At 35.1% G+C, this 23,044-nt stretch overlaps 2 protein-coding genes, 2 long non-coding RNA genes and 1 pseudogene across 6 annotated transcripts; 2 read left to right on the top strand and 3 right to left on the bottom strand.

Moving 5' to 3' along the window:
• Window positions 1–2,945: 2,945 nt before the first annotated feature.
• LOC147565689 (glucuronokinase 1-like) lies at window positions 2,946–8,909 on the bottom strand. Its single transcript, XM_086652182.1, has 8 exons — window positions 8,181–8,909; window positions 6,913–7,025; window positions 6,434–6,727; window positions 5,950–6,099; window positions 5,101–5,289; window positions 4,882–4,998; window positions 4,542–4,702; window positions 2,946–3,339 (listed from the first exon to the last, which is right to left on the bottom strand). Exons 3-8 carry the CDS (start codon window positions 6,647–6,649, stop codon window positions 3,078–3,080), a joined length of 1,095 nt encoding a protein of 364 aa, XP_086508308.1. The 5' UTR covers window positions 6,650–6,727; window positions 6,913–7,025; window positions 8,181–8,909; the 3' UTR covers window positions 2,946–3,077.
• Window positions 8,503–11,108, bottom strand: LOC147565688 (uncharacterized; annotated as a pseudogene). The gene is made up of 4 exons (XR_015230261.1): window positions 10,968–11,108; window positions 10,067–10,242; window positions 9,116–9,314; window positions 8,503–8,909 (listed from the first exon to the last, which is right to left on the bottom strand). The product of XR_015230261.1 is annotated as an uncharacterized LOC147565688 (transcript).
• Window positions 11,109–15,740: 4,632 nt separating this feature from the next.
• Window positions 15,741–22,755, bottom strand: LOC147565685 (uncharacterized). 2 transcript variants are annotated; one of them, XM_086652184.1, is made up of 5 exons: window positions 22,422–22,520; window positions 19,767–19,821; window positions 17,311–17,486; window positions 16,339–16,537; window positions 15,741–16,133 (listed from the first exon to the last, which is right to left on the bottom strand). In XM_086652184.1, exons 2-5 carry the CDS (start codon window positions 19,789–19,791, stop codon window positions 15,916–15,918), a joined length of 618 nt encoding a protein of 205 aa, XP_086508310.1. In that variant the 5' UTR covers window positions 19,792–19,821; window positions 22,422–22,520; the 3' UTR covers window positions 15,741–15,915. The 2 variants fall into 2 exon arrangements, with proteins under 2 accessions (XP_086508310.1, XP_086508309.1); XM_086652183.1 differs by lacking the exon at window positions 19,767–19,821 and having other exon boundaries at window positions 22,422–22,755.
• Window positions 18,072–20,143, top strand: LOC147565687 (uncharacterized). Its single transcript, XR_015230263.1, has 3 exons — window positions 18,072–18,187; window positions 19,374–19,448; window positions 20,014–20,143. It is a non-coding gene; the product is annotated as an uncharacterized LOC147565687 (long non-coding RNA).
• LOC147565686 (uncharacterized) lies at window positions 20,153–21,660 on the top strand. The gene is made up of 3 exons (XR_015230262.1): window positions 20,153–20,224; window positions 20,451–20,523; window positions 21,437–21,660. It is a non-coding gene; the product is annotated as an uncharacterized LOC147565686 (long non-coding RNA).
• Window positions 22,756–23,044: the final 289 nt, after the last annotated feature.

Here is a 23,044-nt window from a genome sequence, read left to right as displayed (position 1 = left end):
ATTTGATGAAGATCTAGATACGATATTAAGTTCGGTCCACTTTGATTGGTTTGTTCATCGAAAATTTCAAGAGAGGAATGTTGGAGTTTTCAGCATAAAGCTAGCACTGCTGCAGCCATCTTCAACACCATCGTGGTCGAGGTTAGGATCAAAGTGGCTGCCTGGAAAGGTAGGCTTCAAGTTAATATTTCGATGCCACATTTGTTGATAGATGGAACTTGAATGTCAAGCTAGTCAGGTTAGGGGGTTCATATGGACCCCCCACTCATTATCAATAGCTCGGATGGGTCTCTGGATAACAGCTCGGCTGAGTTTGGAACTCCCCTGAGAAACTCATACGGTGATGTCCTGGCTCTGGGTTCTAGTTCAGCTGTGAGGGAGTTTATTCTTCTCTACGAACTTCAGGGAGAGGTGTTGGGTCTGGAGCTTGTTGTCAAGCTCCATTGCACCAAGGTTGTTGCCTCTGACTCTATGGTGGTGTGCTCTCTTTTGACTAACTTTGATGTTTCAACCTTCACGGAATGTATGCCGTGTTTGGACGAAGATTAGAGGTATTTGGGCTCATTTTTTGATCTGTCGACCTATGGAGCTAGATCCCTCTTGCCTGTCTCATGACTTAGCTCAAATCATAAAAGATAACAAGGATGGTTGGCCCAAGGGTCATTGAATTGTATTTTGTTTGTTTTTTTTGGGAAATGCTAAGTGTATAAAGACAAAATGTTAAGTGAACGGTCCCGATCAAAGTTAAACTTTAAGGAACTTTGATGAATTTTTGTCTTTTAGTGAAAATGAGTTATTAAGTCAAGAATTTTGTCAAGGACTTTGTACATGTAGTAGCACTCTCGTTTTTCTGCTGCTCCTTGACTTGTAGTTATTTTTTTGGGTGGGGCTCTTTACTCCCAGTTCATTAATGCAAAAGAAAAAAATGGTAATTTATTTTTATGATTTCAAGTACACCACTCTAACATGTATAAATATGGCCAGCGCTTTGGGGAAAGTTAAATAGTTTCCGGGGTGTGAAATTTTAAAGGGAATATGTAGTTTTTTAGAAATTTTAAGGGGAGATAAAAAAAAACACTCCACCTCACCTCACTCTCTCTCCACCTCACTTCTTTGTCTTCTCCGATTTTCCGACCGGCGACCATGAAAAAAAAAATATATTTCACTCTCTCTCTCTCTAGAAACTCCGGCGAAGGGGTTTCCCTTCGCCAGAGTTCCGGTCTGTTGAAGAACATACCAGCTCCGGTCTGTTAGTTTATAGAGAGAGAGTGAATTTCTTTTTTTCATGGTCGCCGGCCGGCGACCTAATCGGAGAAGATAAAGAGGCGAGGTGAGGTGGAGAGAGAGTGAGATGAGGTGGAGAGAGAGAGTTGAGGTGGAGAAGCTATGTTGCTTTCCCCTAAATAAAATTGTCAACAAAATTGACCAAGTCTTCACACCCCGAAAACTATTTAGTTTTTCCCAAAGCGCTGGCCATAAATATTTGAGGTTAGATAAAAAAATCCAAATAATAAATGTTTATAAGGAAGAAGTCACTAGTTAGAGCAGCTCCAACGTATTGGGGGCTGGGGCTCCCAATTTGAATTTGGGAGCCCCAGCCCCCAGCCCCATCCCTCCAACCCTGGAGCCCCGGGGCTGGGCTCCCGGTGGGGCTGGGAGCCCCGGGGCTGGGAGCCCCAAGCTCCCGGGCTCCCAGCCCCAAATATGGCCGTTGGGGGTCTCCCAACGGCCATATTTGGGGTGGATCCCTTAAAAAGGGGATCCACCCCACTTATTTAGTTTTTTTTTAATTTTTTAATTTTTTTTTTTTTAAACTAAATTTTTTTTCAAAAAATATAAATTGTTTTAAATTTGTTTTTCCAATCATTTCTCTAATTTTTTTTCATCTTTTCAAAATTCCTTCTCTCTCTAACATAATATTAAATTTCAATTTTATATTTGAAATTAATAATTTATAGTTGAAAATTAAAACACAACCCTCACACACATACACCACACATGTGCATATTTTAGATTTGGGAGCCCCTCTTGGGAGCCCAACGTTGGAGTTGTGAAAAGCCCCGGGGCTCCCAAAATCCAGGGGCTCCCAAAATTGGGAGCTCGAGCCCCACATTGGAGTTGCTCTTAGCCGACTTCCACATCAGCAAAAATTGACTGCTTTAACGCATACATATAATTGCATATTACAAATTTACAATGTATATAAAAATTTCTTTTGAGTATCACATTATCACCTAATGGTAGATGCATGCATTTTACATCTTATGCAAATCAATAGTTCATTAACATAAATGTGATTGACTTTTACTTTATTGTACAATAAAAAATCTTCCAGTTGTGCATATAAGCAGATGCACAATTTAAAATAATGTCTGTGTGGAACAAAAATAGAGTTGGATATAATATGTTTGGAATCTAATTTCAGGTTGGAACCTTACTTTAATCACCGGAAACTATAAACCAAACCCGCAGCCAACCCTATTTTTAGAAGAGTCGACCTGGAATGTTTCTCTGAAGTGTTCACAGTGACAGGACTGATAACACCCAACATCTGTGTTAGCTATCCCAAATTTTTCCAGGGGGACGACACTAGATAGAAAATAGGTTTGGTTTAATCTCAAAGGGACGATGTCTTCCATTCTGTGATGGATTTGTCCCCAAAAAGAAATATGATTTCTTTTTCAAAATCTTCAGGTATCAAAATTCACATTTGCAAGAAGGCAAGATCTATAGGATGACACATTAAACAGAACTCCAAGAATATACCAATTCTTCTCTCATCTGCCATCTAATTCCAGCCAAAGACATAGAAAATGCTAAACGTAAGATGGTCTCTCTTATCTGCCCACGACATCACCCTTTTTTGGAAGATGGCTGTCAGGTCCGCAATGTGCCGACCCACCACAACACAGGCCATTGTGAATACTACTCGAAACAATTTGCAATTTTAAAGAGGAAAACTCAATTGCTTTATTAACCAAATTAAAGAACAAGTGTCAAACAGTGCTGGGTATAAACTATAAAGAGTTCAGAACAGTAAGAAGAGATGAAATCAGAGAGAAAAATAGCAGGAGTTATTACTCATCTTTTTTACAAGGACCTTGGGTTTTGGCATCCATACCGTGGTTTATAAAAGACGGAACAACTATAGCCGGCTGAACTATAAAACCCGCTTTGTGGCAGGCATCTTCAAGAAGCTTTACTTGTGAAGACCCATTTGGACAATATACAACTACAGCTCCTCCACTTCCGGTGAACTTTGATGCAGCGCCTATTCTTCTCGCCACTTCCACCATCTCTATGTTCATTGCACCAAGGGCAGCATCTCCAAACATTCGTCTGATCACCAAATCAAACTTTAGTAACAAATGATTTGCAGTGAAACAATCTACAGAATATAGGATATGGTAAAAAATATTCGTGTCTATGTTTTCAAAAGCATATTATATGGTTGGTCTGAGTTCAGATCCACCATCGACCTTAAAGGAGTCTGATCACCACAAGATTTGTCTAGTTCAAAGCAAGGAATGAAATTTCGGTTTCGGTGGAAATTTCGGTCGGTCCAAAAGTGGAAACGTTTCGTAGAAATGTTTCGGTCAGTGTGGAAATCTTACAAATCTACAGAAATGATAGAAATATGATGCAATTATGTATAACAAGATTATTAAACCGTAATGATGCATAAAAATGATGTTTAACATTATCTATTAGTTTGAGGGAGTATTAGCAATTACACAGTTACTTCCGGGGGTAAATTGAATAATTTTTTGGCTATAACACCCAAAAGATAGCATTCTTACTGATAATAATTAACAAACTATGTTAGTTTGAGAAGGTATCGTCAATTACGCAGTTATATTAGAGGTGTTTCTAAGATAAAATCAATTTAGGCAGAATTGAAGACGTTAAGGGAACTATTTTCTCATGGGTTAGGAGAATTGATAAGTTTAAGATTGTATCTTATCTAGATGTTGTAGTTCATTGGGAGGCTTGGATGTCGTGAGATATCCGCTTTAAGCCACCCCTCTCTCTGTATATAGCTTTTTCTCCTTTAATATATTCATTCTAAGTTTCAAAAAAAAAAAAAATCACTTTAGGCAGTTAAGTCAAGGCGTAAATCATTCAAATAGATTTAAAAACCATGGAAAACATAACATAAAAATCAAGAGAGATCTTAGAGAAATGAAGATGAAAAAGAAGAAGAAATGGATATGTTTCTAGTATTAGTTTCTCCCGTTTTTTTGCTAGATTTCTACTATGTCGGTCGAAATTTCCATCATGTCGGTGGAAATTTCGATATTTCAAACAACTTCGGTGGAAATTTCGATCATGTCGGTGGAAACTATGCAGGAAATAGTTGTAAGTGTTATTTCGTGCACCTAATCTCATTTTAGGAAACGTTTCGCGAAATTTCGGTGAAATTTCGGGAAGTTTCATTCCTTGGTTCAAAGTTCAAACAAGTTCACTTCAGTTCTAAACTTTAAAGTGCATTTAACACTTCGATACGTATTATCAATCTTTTTTGAGGTACAGGTACTTACCTTCGAAGATCAAAATTACGGTTCATAAGATCTGCAAATTTAGTGTAGTTCTTTTCAAGCAAGGCAGTTCGACCTTCCAAAGCTACATCTGCAACCTCATTCATTGATGATATTATGACTTCATCACCTTCAAGCCACCTCTTTCGAACACTACTATGTACCTGCATTATCAAAACTAGGTTATGAGCATATCTTAGACTTTCTTAATTACTTTAGCTTTAGAGAAGTACGAAAGGTCAGAAAGGACACATCGTCTAAAGTGAAAAGATGAAGTTGATACAAAGATTGGTAATAGAGCTACCCGAAGAACTAAAGAAGTGATTTTTTTGAGAAAAATTACCTTTCCAGAATCACTTGGATTTTCAGCATAAATGAGATGGAGAGGAGGAAGAAGACTGATATCCATTGGAGTATACAGGCCATGCCCCAGCCTATCCATGGAGTCTTTGTCAAAATCCTACAAAGACGACACAATTTAACTTACAAAAGGTCGTCATTAAATTAATTTACCATCTGAATTTCTTTTGAACTGTTGTTCTGACTTTCGAGTTATCATTACCATATAAACGAGCCCCCCATACACTTGAGCAACGCGATCTTGGAGTCCGGCAACAATACCAAGCTGTTTTTCTGCCTCTAGAATTAAGTTAGGCCTGATTTCTGTGCTAATCAGATGCTTAACGTTGTAGAAATCAAGGAAGCAATTTAGGGCAGCACAAACAATAGCACTGGAGCCTGATAGTCCCGTCTGAAATATCAAAACATAAGGCTTTTCAACCATTCATTGCAATGAAGACCACAATCTATAATAACTGATGGGTACCAAATGAGAAGCTAAATATGTTTTGAGTTTACAAAAAAAATGAGAAGCTAAATATGCATTAGTTGGACGCGAACGCATCATATAAGTCATTTTATCCCTATCCCTAATGGTAGAAATGTTATTTGCAGATATAAAAAAGCATTGATCTTTATGCATGAAGGAATCTTTCGCACAAGTTATGTTCTTGATTATGTTTCCGCTGATTCTTGCATTCATAAATCATAGTCAGACACGGTAACACTTGACTAGAATTGGCTGTTTTTTGGTGTTCAATAAAAAATGATGTCATTGACTTTCGCTCACCACAAGGATCCTTTCATGAAACCTAATTTGCGCACTTTACCTTCAACATCTAACATTTGGTTTTCTAGACTTGGGGGCACATTGAGAAAAAGACGACAATCAATCTTTCGGGGCTAGATCTAAAGAGCAAACACAAAATTAAAATGAGTCGCTACAACAATAATTGTCATCAAACTAAGCTATCAACGGTCAAGAACCATTCATCGATACAAAATACTTATAACAAAATTGATAAATGGGGGTGTAAGAACCAAAAATCCTCCAAAACATGCAGAATCGTACCTGGCGAGGGATATTGGTATCGTAAGACAAAGTAAAATTCCCACCGTGAAGCTTGATGTTGTTTTCACGACAATGTTTGTGGAAAACCTTGCAAATGGCCATGAGCAATCTAACTCCTCCATAGTAACCTTCATTTTCCAACCTATTAACCTGTAGTAATGGATAAACACTGTTTGTATACTAAAAAAGAAAAAAAAGGTTTAAGATATAGTATGCACAAGTGGTGTTTTTTTTTCACTGTCTAAATCTGGCCCGTCTGACTCAAATGGACCCAACATCAATCAAAGTGAGCCGGATGACTCGCACTGTCGCACACCACGAGCCAGATTCACATTGCACACACTCCTCAATTCAACCGTGAGTCAGATGATTTCATATCTGACTTGGGAAAAAACAAACCATCCCTAGGTGATAAACAGATCGATGTATTTCCATTGCCAACAAAACCAAAACAGAATCATATAACAAAATCAGATAAACTAACCAGATGATCTAGGTTTTTAAACTGAACAAGATCATAAGTTGGATGAGGCTGAATAATGAGATCTTCAGATGGCTCTAAACGAACAGATGCCCAGAAATTCCCAAGGCTGAATGAAATTGTACGACCAAAATAAACGTCACTAGGGTTTCCAAGAAGACCCACCCTCGCATAAGCCTTATGTTCAATGGAAGAAGATGACGTTTCTCTTCCTGTCATAGCTGGGTTTTTCTTTTCTACTCAAAACTGTCGATTCACCTGTAAAATCCTTTTTCAACCGGTTCCCCGATCTCCAATCTGAGATTGTAAATCAAAATTGAGAATCCATTTGAGTGATTTCTTAAAACAAAAAAGATAATCTTAATTTGGGGGGAAATAACTACGCATTAATTGCTAATATATCCATATAAAACGGATGAAATCTGAATAAAACCTGTCAAATAAGAAATTTTAGAGAGTGAATGGATGAAGTGATAAATTACCTGCGTGGTTGGAATGAAGAACCTAGAAAAATGTGGTTGGAATTTTGATGATAGAAAGGATGTCTTCAATGATGGATGATCCGCTTGACTTTTGCTTACAATTTACTTAAACCCTAAACAGGGCCGGCCCTGACATTTTGGAGGCCCGAAGCGAGTTACCAGAACGTGGCCCTTTACGTTTTTCATGATTCTTACACAAACGTTTATTTGTAAAAAAAATTTGGTTGCTACTGAGATTATCTTGTCGATTTCAAGTGAGGATACTCTGATTACCATTTCAGAATCATCTCCTAATAAATCTTATAATGCATCTAACGGTTAACTAATTACATTATCCTATTTGTGTCAAACTAAGTAGACCAAGTCGATCCGCCCAATTCTTGTAGTAATCTAAGGAAGAAAGAAGGTTGATTCCATTTAAAAGTGTGCTTACAAGGTTTTAAAGTCATTACTACATCCCAACTATTGTTTGGGAATGACCTATGCTTAAATATGTCTAGGGGTACATAGTTTGAGGTGTGACATGGGTTGCTCCCTATGTATATTAATATTGCAAATGATAACAAATTAATACTAATGATAATGATAATGATAACGATGATGATATTCCTACATATTATAACAGGTCACTCGGTTTTTTCGCAAAATAAAAAAGAGAACTTGATCTAATTTATTGATTATATTCATAGATTATATCTTTCTCAACTCTTTTTATACTTACAATGACATTAACTAGAAGAGATTTACCATTTACCAAGTCCTTATACGTTGTGTTCACCTAGTCTTAATAATAACAACAATAATAACTATTACGGATATAAATAAAATAAACAAAAAGAAACACTTAAGAACCATAATTAGTTGCAGAAAGAGAAAGAGTAAGAGTTAGTGAGTTAGTTGCTTGTGTAGTTGTGTTGTGTGATGATTTGGTACTTTCGTTGGTAGTTTGTCATTGGAATTGAAAGAATAATGAAGAAAAGATTGGGTTGTGGCTTGAAGAATCGCCTGGGTTTGGTCATAACTTGGAGTTGGGAAGAAAGGATAAGGGGAGACAGAATAAAAGTTGGGGCAAATACTAGGGTTTAGTTACTTAACAATGAGAATGGCCCAAAAAGTGTGGCCCATTCTATTGGTTAACATGTGCGGGGGCCCCTAAAATCTGTTACAAGAATGTATAAAAGGTTAAAACTTTTCTAGTTTAGAGGCCCCCAAATTGTGGTGGCCCAAAGCGAGGCTTTGCCTGCTTTGGGCCCAGGGCCGGGCCTGACCCTAAAAGATGTAGATACATTTCAACTCTGGGTCGTGTGTCAGCTTGATGTGTGATTTTCTTGTGATATGGAATAAATATATGGCTGATCTGATTAGGAAGTTACCAAAATTAACGGTTTGAGTTAGCTGATTTTTTTTTTTTTTTTTTGAAGTTTGAGTTAGCTTGAGGTGTTATCTTTATCTGATTGACATGTTTGGAAGAACAAAAGAAGGGGTGGGTGGATGTTTGGAAGAAAAAAAGAGTACCAATATTTCTTCCACCCAAAAAAATTTATACTTCGGAAAATTTCTTTGTTTTGGTAAATCGGAAATAAGTCACAGTTGAGTTTGAACATGATCAATCTGTTTTGGCAAATCGGAAATAAGTCACATGATCAACCTGTTCATAAGTTTCAAGAATTTCTATATATACACTCGAATAGAACAAAAATTCAAAACAGATTATGAACAAGTAGCAGTTCTACGCCAAAAAGGTTGGAGTGGTAAGAGCTTTAGTCTTCCACCTCAGAGGTCAAGGGTTCGAAGTCATCTTCCATGTCATTGACATCGTCAAACAAGCTTCACAAAACGCATTCGAGCTTGCTCTCGTTTTTTCCTGAGCCAGTATTTGTAGCCAAATATTGCTCCAAGAACAGATACAGTTGAAACAGATAGAGAGATCAAGACAACCTCAACAATAGGAATTCCACCTTTACTCGCCTCCCCATTGTCTAAAGTATGGATTGAACCTACAAGAACCGAAAAGGTACCAACAATTAAGACAGAGAACGTTCAATATAAGAATACGATTTTCGAAATTTAGCAGTTAGCACACTTCAACTTTCTTTTTATGGTCCATCCGAGAAAATTAAACGACGGTAGCAAGTGCAGATATATAGAGTGAGAAGAGCTACTACATATGAAGCACAAAAATGTAAATCTCCACAGAACTTACCCATCCCAAAAGGAACACATTGGGGACATAAAAATGTAGCATTAAACTCCTTATAAGCAAAACGAGCATAGTTTCCATCCGGAGCCAGAAAATCGGAAGGACAAAGCTCCCACTCTTCGAATGTGTCGTCAGGTTTGAAGGTATCCTTCTCATAGAAGCCACAGCGCTTACATTTCTTGTTCGTGAACTCCGTCAATGGCTGCAAGTATTACAATTGGTAAACTACTACAGAGTCAAGCAACACAACCATTACTTTGAGGAGAGTGATTTAAAAAAAATGTCATTATGTAATCGAAATTCGTCAAAGCAAACTACGTTGTAGTGGAGTTGTTGATGAGAAACAAGATTTATGTCAACAAACAAGTGAAAAAGTGGTTTAAGGTACCGCAAAAGCATTACAGTGAGGGCAAAGCCCAGGATTTGAATTCAATGGGGTTAAAATGTAAAACCGTTTTCAACTTAAGGCTCTAGTAGAAAAAAGTTGAATTTTAGTTTAAGATTCACTTGATGATTAACACTTCTAATCATATCACATTAATAAAGAAATAATCTTCCTCTTATTTTAATAGACAAATACATATATGAAGAATTGGGATAGAGTTATAACGAACCCCGAAGGACAAACTCTAGCAGATTGACACAGACCGCTCTACCACCCTAAAAACCGAAAAGACAATGAAAGGCAAGAAACCCGAGGAAACAAACAAATCTACGAGAATCAATTACTCAACTCTAGAGCTTCGCAAAGGAAAGTGAAATCTTTGGAAGAGAAACCCCTTGCTTCATAAAAATGATATAATCTGCATTCACCTCTCTAGAAATAAATTTAAAGCTAAAGAAACTTATAAAATCGTCAAACAAAACGTAGTTATGGCTTTTCTTAAACATTCCAATACGTCTTCTTATACCATATTTCGTTATAATAATGGGGATTTAGAGCTTAAGACAAACCTGCCAGGACTCATCACCCTTGAAAGTATACAAAGAGCTCTTTTCCTTAACATCAGGTAAGAATGTCATATTCTCTCCTCGACAACGAAAGTAGACTTCGGGTTTGCCATCGAAAATCTCATGGGTGGTAAATATTTCAATAGACTCAAGTGTAACAATTCCTGCTGAGAAGATTCCTGCCAAATAAATAACAACACTCACGAGAAACTAAGTCAGTTAATATGGTGTTTTTTTTTCTTCTCATGGTCTGAATCATCTGACTCAAATTGACCCAAAAAAGTCAACCCAAATTAGCGGTTCAAATGAGTCAGACAAAAACAAACATTAGGAGACCTGACTTCAGTCAATTTAGAGTTCGGATTTTAAATATTACTTAAGGAAATAAACTAATACCATTCTCAAATCTCATATTAGAATGACAAGAAAATCAACAGGAATAAGTTTCCTTGCCACATGAATCTGAACTTCAATTTATGAGCATAGCTAGTTACCTAAAAACCCTAGTATATCAACTTATGAACTGATTCAACTCTCTGGCTAAATTTTCTTAATTCATCCTCAATATATATATATATATATATATATATATATATATATATATATATATACTACAAATCATGGAAATCTGAGTTTAAAGGGTTCACTAACAGTTTTTTCGTCTTGATAACATGTTGATTTTACAATTAATATCATCATTGAATCGATCAAGAGATCATGGAAATCTGAGTTTAAAGGGTTCACTAACAGTTTTTTCGTCTTGATAACATGTTGATTTTACAATTAATATCATCATTGAATCGATCAAGAGATAGAAGATAAGGTAATCTAAATTGGGGGTAAACCCTAATTAGGATTTATTAAGAATTGAAAACGGCTTATTAAAATTAAGGAGGTTATATACCTGTAGGGAATAAGAAGAAGAAAATGATCAGATGGAGAATAACTAGAGTTGTTGAATTCCAGTGGAACTGAGTCATCCGATCGTTTAGGTTCTCTTGATACAAATTTCTTCTAGACACAAGTGTACCGCATACCCTGGTTTGGAAGACGGACATTTCATTAAGAAAGATAAAAATAAGGGGTATTTAGTGTATAGACCCCAGTTATTTACCTATATTAGGGATCCACCCCCAAAACGATAATGCTTTAGGGGTTACCCCCATTCTTTATTTTTCCGTCAAAAGTCCGTTAAGTTGCGAGCGTGTCAGTCACGTGAGTTTCCTTTGACAAATTTGCCCTCTCCATCAGCTTTATTGTTGAGGGTCCTTCCCTAAATAGTTGTTTCACAGTGGGGGTCCTTCACCATTTTAATACTACTTCCTATCTTTTCATAAGAAAGTTGTGATTTTAGTGAAAACAAAGTTCAACTCTCTTCCAAGTGAGTAACTAGGTCGAGGTTTAACTTGGGTTTTGGAGCTCAGCTATAATGGAGTTTTAGAAAAGAAGGTTTCAGATAAATACGAGCTAAAATTGGAGAAAATTATTAGGTTTGAGCCTTTATGCTCAATTTTAATGTTTTCTCCGTAAATTTGTGTTCTTCAATTTAGTACTTGATCTTGAATTTGAAGCAATTAAGCAAAAGTTTTTTGCTTTTGAAATAAATTCAAAAGTTTTTCAATCTTTTTCTCAAGATCAGACTGTTATTCATGTAATGTAGTTGGTATTTCTATCGTTTTTCTCTTGATCTTGATCTTGAACAGATTTAAATACCAACTACATTTCATGAATAACAGTCTGATCTTGAGAAAAAAAGAAAAAGATTGAAAAACTTTTGAATTTTGGCTGGCATTTATCCGAAATTTTCTTTTCTAGAACTCCATTATAGCTGAACTCCAAAACTCAGGTTAAACCTCGACCTAGTTACTCACTTGGGAGAGAGTTGAACTTTGTTTTCACTAAAATCACAACTTTCTAATGAAAAAATAGGAAGTAGTAATAAAATGGTTAAGGACCCCACTGTAAAACAACTATTTAGGGAAGGACCCCCAACAGTAAAGCTGATGGAGAGGACAAATTTGTCAAAGGAAACTCACGTGACTGACACGCTCGCAACTTAACGGGCTTTTGACGGAAAAATAAAGAATGGGGGATAACCCCTAAAGCATTATCGTTTTGGGGGTGGATCCCTAATATAGGTAAATAATTGGGGTCTATACACTAAATAACCCTAAAAATAATTATTATTATCAACTTAGATTAAATAATTTATAATAAATAATATATAAAAATATTAATTATTATAATACTTTATTATAGTTATAATGATATTATTGTCATTACTATATTATACTATTATTATATTATTATAATATTATCTTATTATTATATTATTATACTATATTATTATTATCTTATTATATGTTACTATAATATTGTATTATTATTATATTATATTATTACTATATTATATTATTATTATATTATAGCAATAATGATATTTTCTTATATTATTACATTATTTTCTTATATTACTATATTATTGTATTATTATTATTATTATTATATTATTGTATTATTATTATTATTATATTTTATAATATTATCTTATTATTATATTACTGTGTTATATTATTATTATCTTATATATGTTACTATATTATTGTATTATTATTATATTATATTATATTATATTATTATTATATTATTATATTAATATATTAGTATACTATATAAAATAATACATATTTACCAATTGTCCATCAATGTTCACAAATATCTAAGGATGGCTACCAAAGTCGAAAAATGTATTTTCGAAATAATAGTACAATTATTTTTATTTCATATGATTAGACGATAATGATAAAATTGAATAAATAAATGTCCACCAATTGTCCATAAATGTCCTCAGATATCCACAAAACTCGAAAAATATATTTTTAATATATGATTACAAATATATTATTTTGTGTGGTTAGAGAATAATGATAATACTAAAATAATAAATGCCTACCAATTGTCATCCATGATGAGATGATAATAATAATAATAATAATAATAATAATAATAATAATAATAAAGTAACAATAATAATATCTACTACACATTTTGTCCATGGATTCAATATGTTGAAATGTCTCCAAAATATTTTGTCTATTAACCAAATGTCTTGAAATGTCTATAAAGACATTTTGTCCATGAATCCAATGTCTTGAAATGTCTATAAAGACATTTTGTCTACAAACAAATGTCTCGAAATGTCTTAAAATGTCTACGAGACATTTTGTCCACGAATGTCCTTCTAAATCCCTATCCCCCCCCCCTTAGTCTAAGAGAGGAAGAGAGATCCGAGAGAAAGAGAAAGAGAGAGGATGTAAGAGGTGGTTGACGAAGGTGGTTGGAGATGGTTAGCGAACATGAAAGATATATCTAAAAAAGAATTTAAAGGTCGTCGAGAATATTAATTTGTCGTTGACTTCTGGGTGTCAAGAAAATGATGGTGAGAGATTTGTGAGAAACCAAAAGTTTTGTCAAAAAATTTCACTCACAAATTTGTATCCGGGTATTTTTGTGTTCCACAAACGGTGGTCATTTTAGATTTTTTGCATAAAAGACCCAAAAACTGGGCCAAAATCCTAAATAAAATCGAGCGCGGAATAATATTAAATAAAAGGTGGAAATTGGTTTGGGATATAAGAGGGAAACTGCGTTGGGTTTCTCAACTCTGTCCACGTCTCACATCAAAATGTTCATAACATTTTGTAAAATGCTTAGCTAACTATTCAATTTGCAACTAACACATGTATAAGTGCAAACTACAATTTTTTTTTCGAACTCTATTCAAATATAAAAATCTGACAAAAAAACATTTTATAATCTATTCCCAACAATTAAGTTTATATTTAAAAGTGTTACGAAAACATTTTTAGATATATATATATATATATATGTATATATATATGTAATAGGGTATATCCCGTGTCCCCGGACACAGACACAAATGTGACGAAATTCCAACTCTTATTTCACCCAACTTTCCATATTTAGTATTGTTATGTTCGAAATACTCTAATCTTTTGGAATTATTTTATTTTGTTTCTTTTTCTTAAATTAGTTATTATTTTATTGAAAGAGATTTTAGATTCTTTTTTTAATCTTTGAAATATCTTTTGTTTCTTTTTTTCTTAGTTATTTTTGTTTAAGGACACATATTTTTTTTTCTTCAAATAGATATTTTATTTCTAAGAAGGACTATATTTTAAATTTTGAGAAGGGCTTGTAGACAATATCCTTTATTAAAAAATGATGTTTGTCCTAGTCATCGTTTTCCCTTCTGTTTTATTGTATAGAATATAGATATCAAGAGAGAGAGATATAGAGAGATAAAAGTGAAAAGTTATTCATTAAATTCATTATGACCACAATTGGGAAATGAAATACAAATGTAATTGCAAAAATGTGAAAATACACCAATAACTTCACTTCCCCTCCTCCACACTTTGTGTCTTTTCTGAAGTAAAAAAGAAATTGAAATCAATAACATAATCATAATCAATAGGACCAGTACTAGTAATAGGTCTACTCTCATCTTGTCCCACCATTTCGGGAAGGGGACTTGTTAATGGCTGTGTCTGATGATTATAATAGGCCAGCGCTTTGGGAAAAGCTAAAAAGTTTCCGGGGTTTGAAATTTTAAAAGGAATATGCAAAATTTTGAAAAGTTTATGGGGCAACATATTTTATGGGAAATATAGTTCAAAATAAAAAACTCTCCACCTCACCTCCCTCCATCTCACCTCTCTCTCTCCACCTCATCTTCTCTCTCTCTCTTCTCCGATTAGGTCGCCGGCCGGAAAATTTTCCGGCCGGCGACCTAATCGGAGAGAGAAAGAGGTGAGGTGGAGAGAGAGAGAGAGGTGAAGTGGAGAGAGAGAGAGAGAGAGGTGAGGTGGAGAAGCTATGTTGCTTTCCCCCTGAATAAAATTGTCAAACAAAATTGACTAATTTTTGACCGAGTCTTCACACCCCGGAAACTATTTAGCTTTCCCCAAAGCGCTGGCCTTATAGTATCGTTCACAACCCAAATAATTATTTCCCCTCTATCTTTTGTCACATTTTGTTGCCAGAAAATCGGTTTTGTCACGTTTTGTTGCCAGAAAATTGGTCAGTCATGGCAGGACAAGCCAAACTTTAGAGGCTGAGTTATTTGTTTCTTTTCTACCCCTCTTCAAAATTATTTCCCCTCTATCTTTTGTCGCATTTTCTTGCCAGAAAATGGGTCGGTCGTTCACCGGCCACGGCAAAAGTGAAGTGTTTATGACCAAGTACTTGTGATTATGTTTGTACTTTATATGATGAGTTATCTGTTCCTTTCTCACCCATCTGCAAAACCTTTTTCCCCCGAGAGAGAAAATTCCCAGCTTCATCACTGGAACTTTGTCACTTTCTAGATTTCAAGAGAGGTTCGGACAAAGGTCGCGTGGATATGGAACACCCCCAGATCCAGGCGAAGCAATGTCTGATAAAATCAGACAAGGACCCCTTCACAGAAATATAGAAAGAGTGACAACCGGAATTAGAGGCGGAGGCGGTGGTGGTGCCAGAGTCAATGGTAATGGTGGTGGCGACGAAGTTGATGGCGGTGGTGGGAGGGGAAGATGAGGAAAAAAAAACAGAAGGGAGCCTTTGTACTTAGGAAAATTTCTTTGTTTCGCCAAATCGGAAATATAAGTCACTGTTGAGTTTTAACATGATCAATCTGTTGTCTATAGGAAGATTTAAGCAAAAAGGTATACCTGTTAATAAGTTTCAAGAATTTCTATATACACTCAGATGGAACAAAAAATGCAACAACAGATTATGAACAAGGAAGTAGCAGTTCTACCAAAGTGGGAAACAATTGATCAAATCACCTACCCAAGACCAAAATCATCTTCCATGTCATCGACATCGTCAAACAGCTTCAGAAAACGCATTCGATCTTGCTCTCGTTTTTTCCTGAGCCAGTATTTGTACCCAAATATTGCTCCAAGAATACATACAGTTGAAACAGATAGAGTGATCAAGACTACTGCAACAGTATGCATTCCACCTTTTCTCGCCTCCCCATTGTCTAAAGTATGGATTGAACCTACAAGAACCGAAAAAGTACAAACAGTTAAGACAGAAAATTCAATATAAGAATACAATTTTTCGAAATTTAGCAGTTTAGCACACTTCAAATTTCTTTTTATGGTCCATCTGAGAAAATTAAATGACGGTAGTAATTGCAGATATATAGAGTGAGAAGAGCTACTACATATGAAGCACGAAAATGTAAACTCCACAGCACTTACCCGTCCCAAAAGGAACACATTGGGGACATAAAAACGTAGCATTAAATTCCTTATAAGCAAAACGAGCATACTTTCCATCCGGAGCCGTAAAATCGGAAGGACAAAGCTCCCACTCTTCGAATGTGTCGTCAGGTTTGAAGGGATCCTTCTCATAGAAGCCACATCGCTTACATTTCTTGTTCGTGAACTCCGTCAATGGCTGCAAGTATTACAATTAGTAAACTATTACAGAATCAAGCAACACAACCATTACTTTAAGGAGAGTGATTTAAAAAAAATGTCATTCGCCGTAGCAAACTATGTTGTAGTTTCTGATGAGAAAAAAGATTGATGTCAACAAATAAGTGAAAATGTGATTTAAGGTACTATAATGACATTACGGTGAAGGGGCAAAGCCAGGATTTGAACTCAAAGGGCTTAAAATGTAACACCGTTTTTAAACTTAAGGCTCTAGTAGAAAAGTTGAATTTCGATTAAGATTCAAACGATGGTTAATACTTCTAATCATATCACATTAATAAAGAAATAATCTTCTTTTTATTTAATAAGCAAATAAATATATGAAGAAACGGGATAGAGTAATAACGAAGCCTGAAGGACAAACTCTAGCAGACAGAAACAAATCGCTCTACCACCCTAAAAACCGAAAAGATAATGAACGGCAAGAAACCTGGGAGATCAAGAAAGGAAAACATAGCAGTAGCTCCATACAAATCTACGAGAATCAATTACTCAACTCTAGAGCTTCACAAAGGAAAGTGAAATCTTTGGAAGAGAAACCCTTGCTTCATAAAAAATGATACAATCGGCATTCATCCCTCCAAGAGGAAAATGATAGAAAAACATTTAAAGCTAAAGAAACTTATAAAATCGTTAAACCAAAACGTAGTAATGGTTTTTCTTAAGCATTTCAATACGTCTTCTAATAGCATATTTCGTTACAATAATGGGGATTTAGAGCTTACGACAAACCTGCCAGGACTCCTCACCCTTGAAAGTATACAAAGTGTTCTTTTCCTTAACATCAGGCAAGAATGTCATATTCTCTCCTCGACAACGAAAGTAGACTTCGGGTTTCCCATTAAAAATCTCATGGGTGGTAAAAATTTTAATAGACTCAAGTGTAACAACTCCTGATGAGAAGATTCCTGCCAAAGAAATAACAACACTCACGAGAAACTAAGTCAGTTAATATGGTGTTTTTTTTCTTCTCATTGTCTGAATCTGAATCATCTGACTCAAATTGGCCCAAAAAAGTCAACTCAAATTAGCGGTTCAGATGAGTCAGACAAAAAACAAACATTTGGAAATAAACTAATACCATTCTCAAATCTCATATTAGAATCACAAGAAAATCAACAGAAATAAGTTTCCTTGCCACATGAATCTGAACTTCAATACATGAGCATAGCTAGTTACCTCAAAACCCTAGTACATAAACTTAAAAATTGATTCAATTCTCTGGCTAAATTTTCTTAATTCATCCTCAATATATATATATCTATATAATAAGGGAGGAGGGTATCTTTTTCCCCTCCTCCCAATGGCTAGGATTGAGTTTCCCAAGTTATATCAAGTGGTGGAGATTTAATTGAGATTGATTTTTCGAAATTGGATGGCCTAAATCTAATTGCATTTCATCTAACGGTGGAGATGATAACAAAGAGCATCTTTCAAAGATACCCTACCCAAATAACCCTCATCTTCCCGCCCAAGCTTCTTTCTGACACTCTCTCTCTCTCTAACGCTCTCTCTAAAGCCCTCATCCATCTTCCAATATTTTTTCGGAAAACTCTTTCTTCTTCATCTCCTCTTCAACTGCATCTCAGTCTCTCATCTCATGTGGCAGGTATTCTCTCTATCTCTCATTCTTTATCTTTTTCTCTCTCTCTCTCTCTTCTTTTTCTCTGTCTCTCTCGCTCACACACACAGAATGATTGTGGTAGCTTTGAAATTTTTGTGAAGAACAAACACTGATGGGTAAGTTCTACTTGATCCTTAGTTTAGGTGTTTCACTAAATCATGAATACTTCATCAAATATAGGGACCAACGTAGGAATTTCTGTTATTCATCTAAAATCCCCAAATCTAGGTTAAAGAAATTGGTTTATACTCACCAAGACGAAATTCGTGCCCACAGAAAAGCTTAGCCCTACATCTCTCTCCATTCAAATACTGAAACACAACATTGAAATCGAGCACAGAAATCCAGCATTGAAATCGAGCACATGAAATCAAATTCCATGAATGCTTCCACATAGCTCTCTTTAGAATTTGCCCATTGAAGTGTTTGGAAGTTGCAGGTTGGTGATTTTGTTTGCTGTTTGAGTTGAAAGAAAACTAGGTATTTGGTACGAATTTATGTCAGGCTTTCCGATCCTTTTTCCCATTTTAGGGTATGAAATGGTTTACGTCTACCGATACAGACGGAATGATATAGTAGGTTGTCCATAGGCGAATATATAACAATACATCAATTGACATCGCATTAACGATGTCAGTTGCATCGTGTACATTAGGGACACAAATACATGTTTTTTAAACGGTGTTGTTACATGGTTGTTGTAAAAATGTTGATGGAGGAATGGGGTATTATTGAAACTGTATCATGTTGTTTTATATACTACTTTATACTACTTTAATTGATGGGTGCTGTAAAAATGGCAATACTGAAGAAGCTAAAAGGTAGCTCTTCATAATGGGAAAGTTGGGTTTAGTGGCTATCACTCATACAACTCTGATTAATGGGTATTTCGAAAAGGCACTTAGAGATTAGTATTTTAAAGATGGCAGTATGAGTAAAGCCTTCAACCTGCTTCATGTAATGCTTGACAAAGAAGTTGCTCACAATGTTTTAACACATCTATTTGGAGCTTTAAATTGAACATAACTTTTGCTTCTCTCTATGGCTCTTCCCTCTCTGAACTTATTTCACATCAAATCGATTTTGGGGGTTTATGTTAGGTTATCGGATAGAAAAGGTTTCTCCTCTCATTTTGAGTTTTATTGATTTTGTTTAAGAACTCTTTATGCAGGTAGGGTTTGGCTTCATTACTACAACCATTACTTTGTCTCCATTACTTCGGATTCATTATTTCAGCAAAAATAAGGTAATAATCATTCGACTTTGGCTTCTTATTTGAGGGACTAATATGGTTTTGTCTACTTTGGTTGTGCTAATGTTAGTAATATGGTTTCTGCTGATACAGACGAAATGATATAGTAGGATGAGCATTTTTCTGTTTCGGATTGACATCGCAAGTTATCAGCTTTTTCAGTCGTGTTTATGAGAAATATATTTAAGTGAAAGCTAACAATACATCTATTGCATTTCAACAAAAAAAAAAACAATATGTCAATTGCAGAAAGGAAAATAATTTACGAGACATAGAGTTGGAACAAAATTGAATTAGGACTAATCACATTACCTTCCCATGGTGTTGCCTTCTCCATCTTCAACTAAGGATGACCCAAAAACCTATTCTGCACCAAATAAATACCCACTTCTAATTCACTGCAATATAGGGAAGTATATAATAGATATTTATTTGTTTTAATTACTCAAGTGCCGACATTAGGGGTCATTCTTAGAATTCTTTTATGCAGCACCGGAAAGGTTATGTGGGTTGTTGCTTAAGAAAGTTACAAAGATGTTGTCTTCTGTGTTTGTTGCAGCTAAAGCAAGGATTTCAGATCAGAGGTTTATAAAGAAGTTTGATGTTACAAGACAAGAATAAACGAAAAGGCCACAGGTTTCCCTTATTTATAGGTAAACCGACCATATTCGAAGAATTAACTAAATTGACTGATCGACGGGATTTTGTTTCCCTTATTTATAGGTAAACCGACCATGACTGCAAGACAAGAATAAACGAAAAGGCCACAGGTTTGGTTCATTTCCTTCTTGGGTTATTGGGTAATAAGAATAATGTTGGAGCAGTCTTTTCATACCCTTTTAATGGTATAAATGAGTAAAAAAAAACCCCCTCATTTGATATAAATTTCATACATTTAGGTTCATTTCGAGTAAGCAATTTGATAATGGAGTTGGTAGATTTCTTCAATGGGTGAAGAACTTGAGATTTATGACTAAGCTCTTCAACTCTGTTTAGGTACCGTAAATGCTCAATGAAGACTTCTTTGATGGAGATCCTAATTGGTGTCTACCTCAAATTTGGTCGCAAGGTTTGTTTACTCTTCTCTCTTCCTTGGCTATTTTTTTTCTTTTATTCTTATAGTTTTGTTTGATAAGTTAACTTAAAGGAACAACTGGTATAGCCTGCATGACTATTAGCTCTATTTTAGACTGGCAACTATTAGCTCTATTTTAGACTGACAATTAGGCAGAGATAGATGAGATGAATTGTCGCTTAAAAAAAAGACAGATTTTCGGACAACCTTTCATTTTTGTTAGATTAAACTCTTTACTCTTTCTTTTGATTAGTTTTATTTATTTTTTGGATTAGATAAATTAATAAATTGTGTCTAAGGAGTGATGATTGAGTAATAGTTTCTGTTATCTTTTAATTTTCAGTTGTTTATACTGTCAAGTGTGAAAATTTGTGAATTAGAGATAACTGGCCAAATCAAAGATTTTGGTCACCCAGACATGGTTTTTAAACAAATGTTTGAACTAGGTGTTTGAACGAATATTTCAACTGACTACGTGTTAGAAGAAACTGTAAATTAACAAAAATCATAATTTGATTAGTGTTTTATGCTAAACTAACTAGGTGTTTGAACAAATGTTTGAACTCATCTTTAAGTCAGAAACTCTAACTATTTTTCATCGAGAAGTTCTTTTGTTTCTTTTTTATTACTTCAACATTATGTTTTTTGTTAATTTACAGTTCTTATAATTTCGGTGAAACACTTATAGGTTAGTAATTTTGTTTCTTTTCTCTGTTGTATTTAGGTTTATTTTTTTTTCTGTTTGTTATAATTGTCTGGGGTTTGATTAGATTGTTTTTTCTATATGACCATTTGGATGTTATAAGTCAAAAGCTTGGATTTTGGTTTCTGGGTTGACTATGGTCTCGAATGATTTCCTTTTGTTACTTCGGAATTGATGTTATGTTGTGATTTGAATTCTTTGAAGGTGTCTCTAGAGGATCTAGATAAGAGAAGAAGATGTTATGCATTCCTTGAAGGTGTCTCTAGAAGCTAGGATCGTTACAGTGGCATATCAAATAACCTTTATCTCTCCAGAAATGTCATCTACTTCAACGACCCCAGTAGGCGAGTCTTTGGAAACATTGATCTATTTTTGCCAATACTGTGATTTTGAATCATTTTTTTCATGGTATTTTTTTGTCTTTATGATTCTAATTTTGAAGTTTCGATTGGTTGAAGTATTATTGGCCTACATTTGGTGCCTTTATGATCCAACAAACGCGACATCATTGCAGTGAGTGCAAGGGAAGTGGGGAGACCATTTATGATAAACACCAATGCCCTCAAGGGGCTAGACCATTCATTCCACTGAAGATAATGATGTCCGTCTAATACAATGCGACCATGCAATTTGTGGTGGTATTGTTAAAATTAATAACAGTATGTATGTGCAGATTCATTCAACGCGTTAAATGATGAGGAATATCGATGTACCGGAGGTCATTCATAATGGAAGAGCTATACTTACATTTCACTGTTGGGGTTCCTGACTCTTTAACTCTAGAGTAGTGCAAGGCACTGACCCGTGTGCTTATGCTCTAGCATCAACTCAAATGATAGACATGAAGTTGGACGAATGTAGGGAAACAACAAAAGAATTGCGTGTTTAGATTGTAAATTTAGCTCTTAAATGCATTCAAAAAAACTGTCCGTGCCCTGCGGGCACGGGTTACACCCTCGTATATATATATGAGATATACTACAAATACGGCAATCTGAGTTTGAAGGGTTCACTTAACAATTTTTCAGCTTGATAACACGGATTACAATTGGTCGATTACAATCAATATCATAAATTTAATCATTCAGGATCAAGAAACCAACTGTATCTAACATATAATTGGGGGGTAAACCCTAATTAGGATTGATTAAGAATTGAAACGGCCTTGTTAAAATTGAAGGTTATATACCTGTAGGTAAGAAGAAGAAGAAAATGATCAGATGGAGAATAAGTGGAGTTGTTGATTTCCAGTGAAATTGAGTCATCGGAGCGTTTAGCTTCTCCTCCTGATGCAAATTTGTTACTACTAGAATTTAGGCATCAATATACCCAATACCCGTTAATCCAAGGGTAGGGGCTCGAGAATGATCCCACAACCCAATACCCAGCCCATCCCCGCAGAGAGCGGATACTCGGATGTGGCTCATGGGCGTCTGGCATCTAGCTAGTCAGACAAATGCCTCTGACATCTAGCAGAGTCAGATGTAATTTATGTTAAACTCTCAATAAAGACGACGAGATCTATCCCAAGTAATCAAATGACTTGGTTTTATACACAAAAGTTGTTGTAGTATTTGTTTTTTCCTTTTTTAACTACTTACTTTATGTTTGTTTCGACAAAAAATGTATTAAATTTATCTTATACCAAAAAAGAAACTGCCATATTTATCCTTTAGAATGTCTGTTTATTAGGAGCATCCATAGACATTCTCATTGACCCTAGTAGGCATTCTCATTGACCCTTTTAGGTTTTTTTTGTTAAGTTTTGTAGGCTTCATGTCCATGACCAAGAACATGTTTTTTTTATGATTT

The sequence above is a fragment of the Eschscholzia californica genome, unplaced genomic scaffold (genome assembly GCF_041429995.1).
Source record: "Eschscholzia californica isolate CP2 unplaced genomic scaffold, dmEscCali1.0.p SCAF_1, whole genome shotgun sequence".
In the NCBI taxonomy this organism is placed as follows: Eukaryota; Viridiplantae; Streptophyta; class Magnoliopsida; order Ranunculales; family Papaveraceae; genus Eschscholzia; species Eschscholzia californica.
Note: the sequence above shows the minus strand (reverse complement) of the source record. Positions and strands in the feature narration are given on the sequence as shown.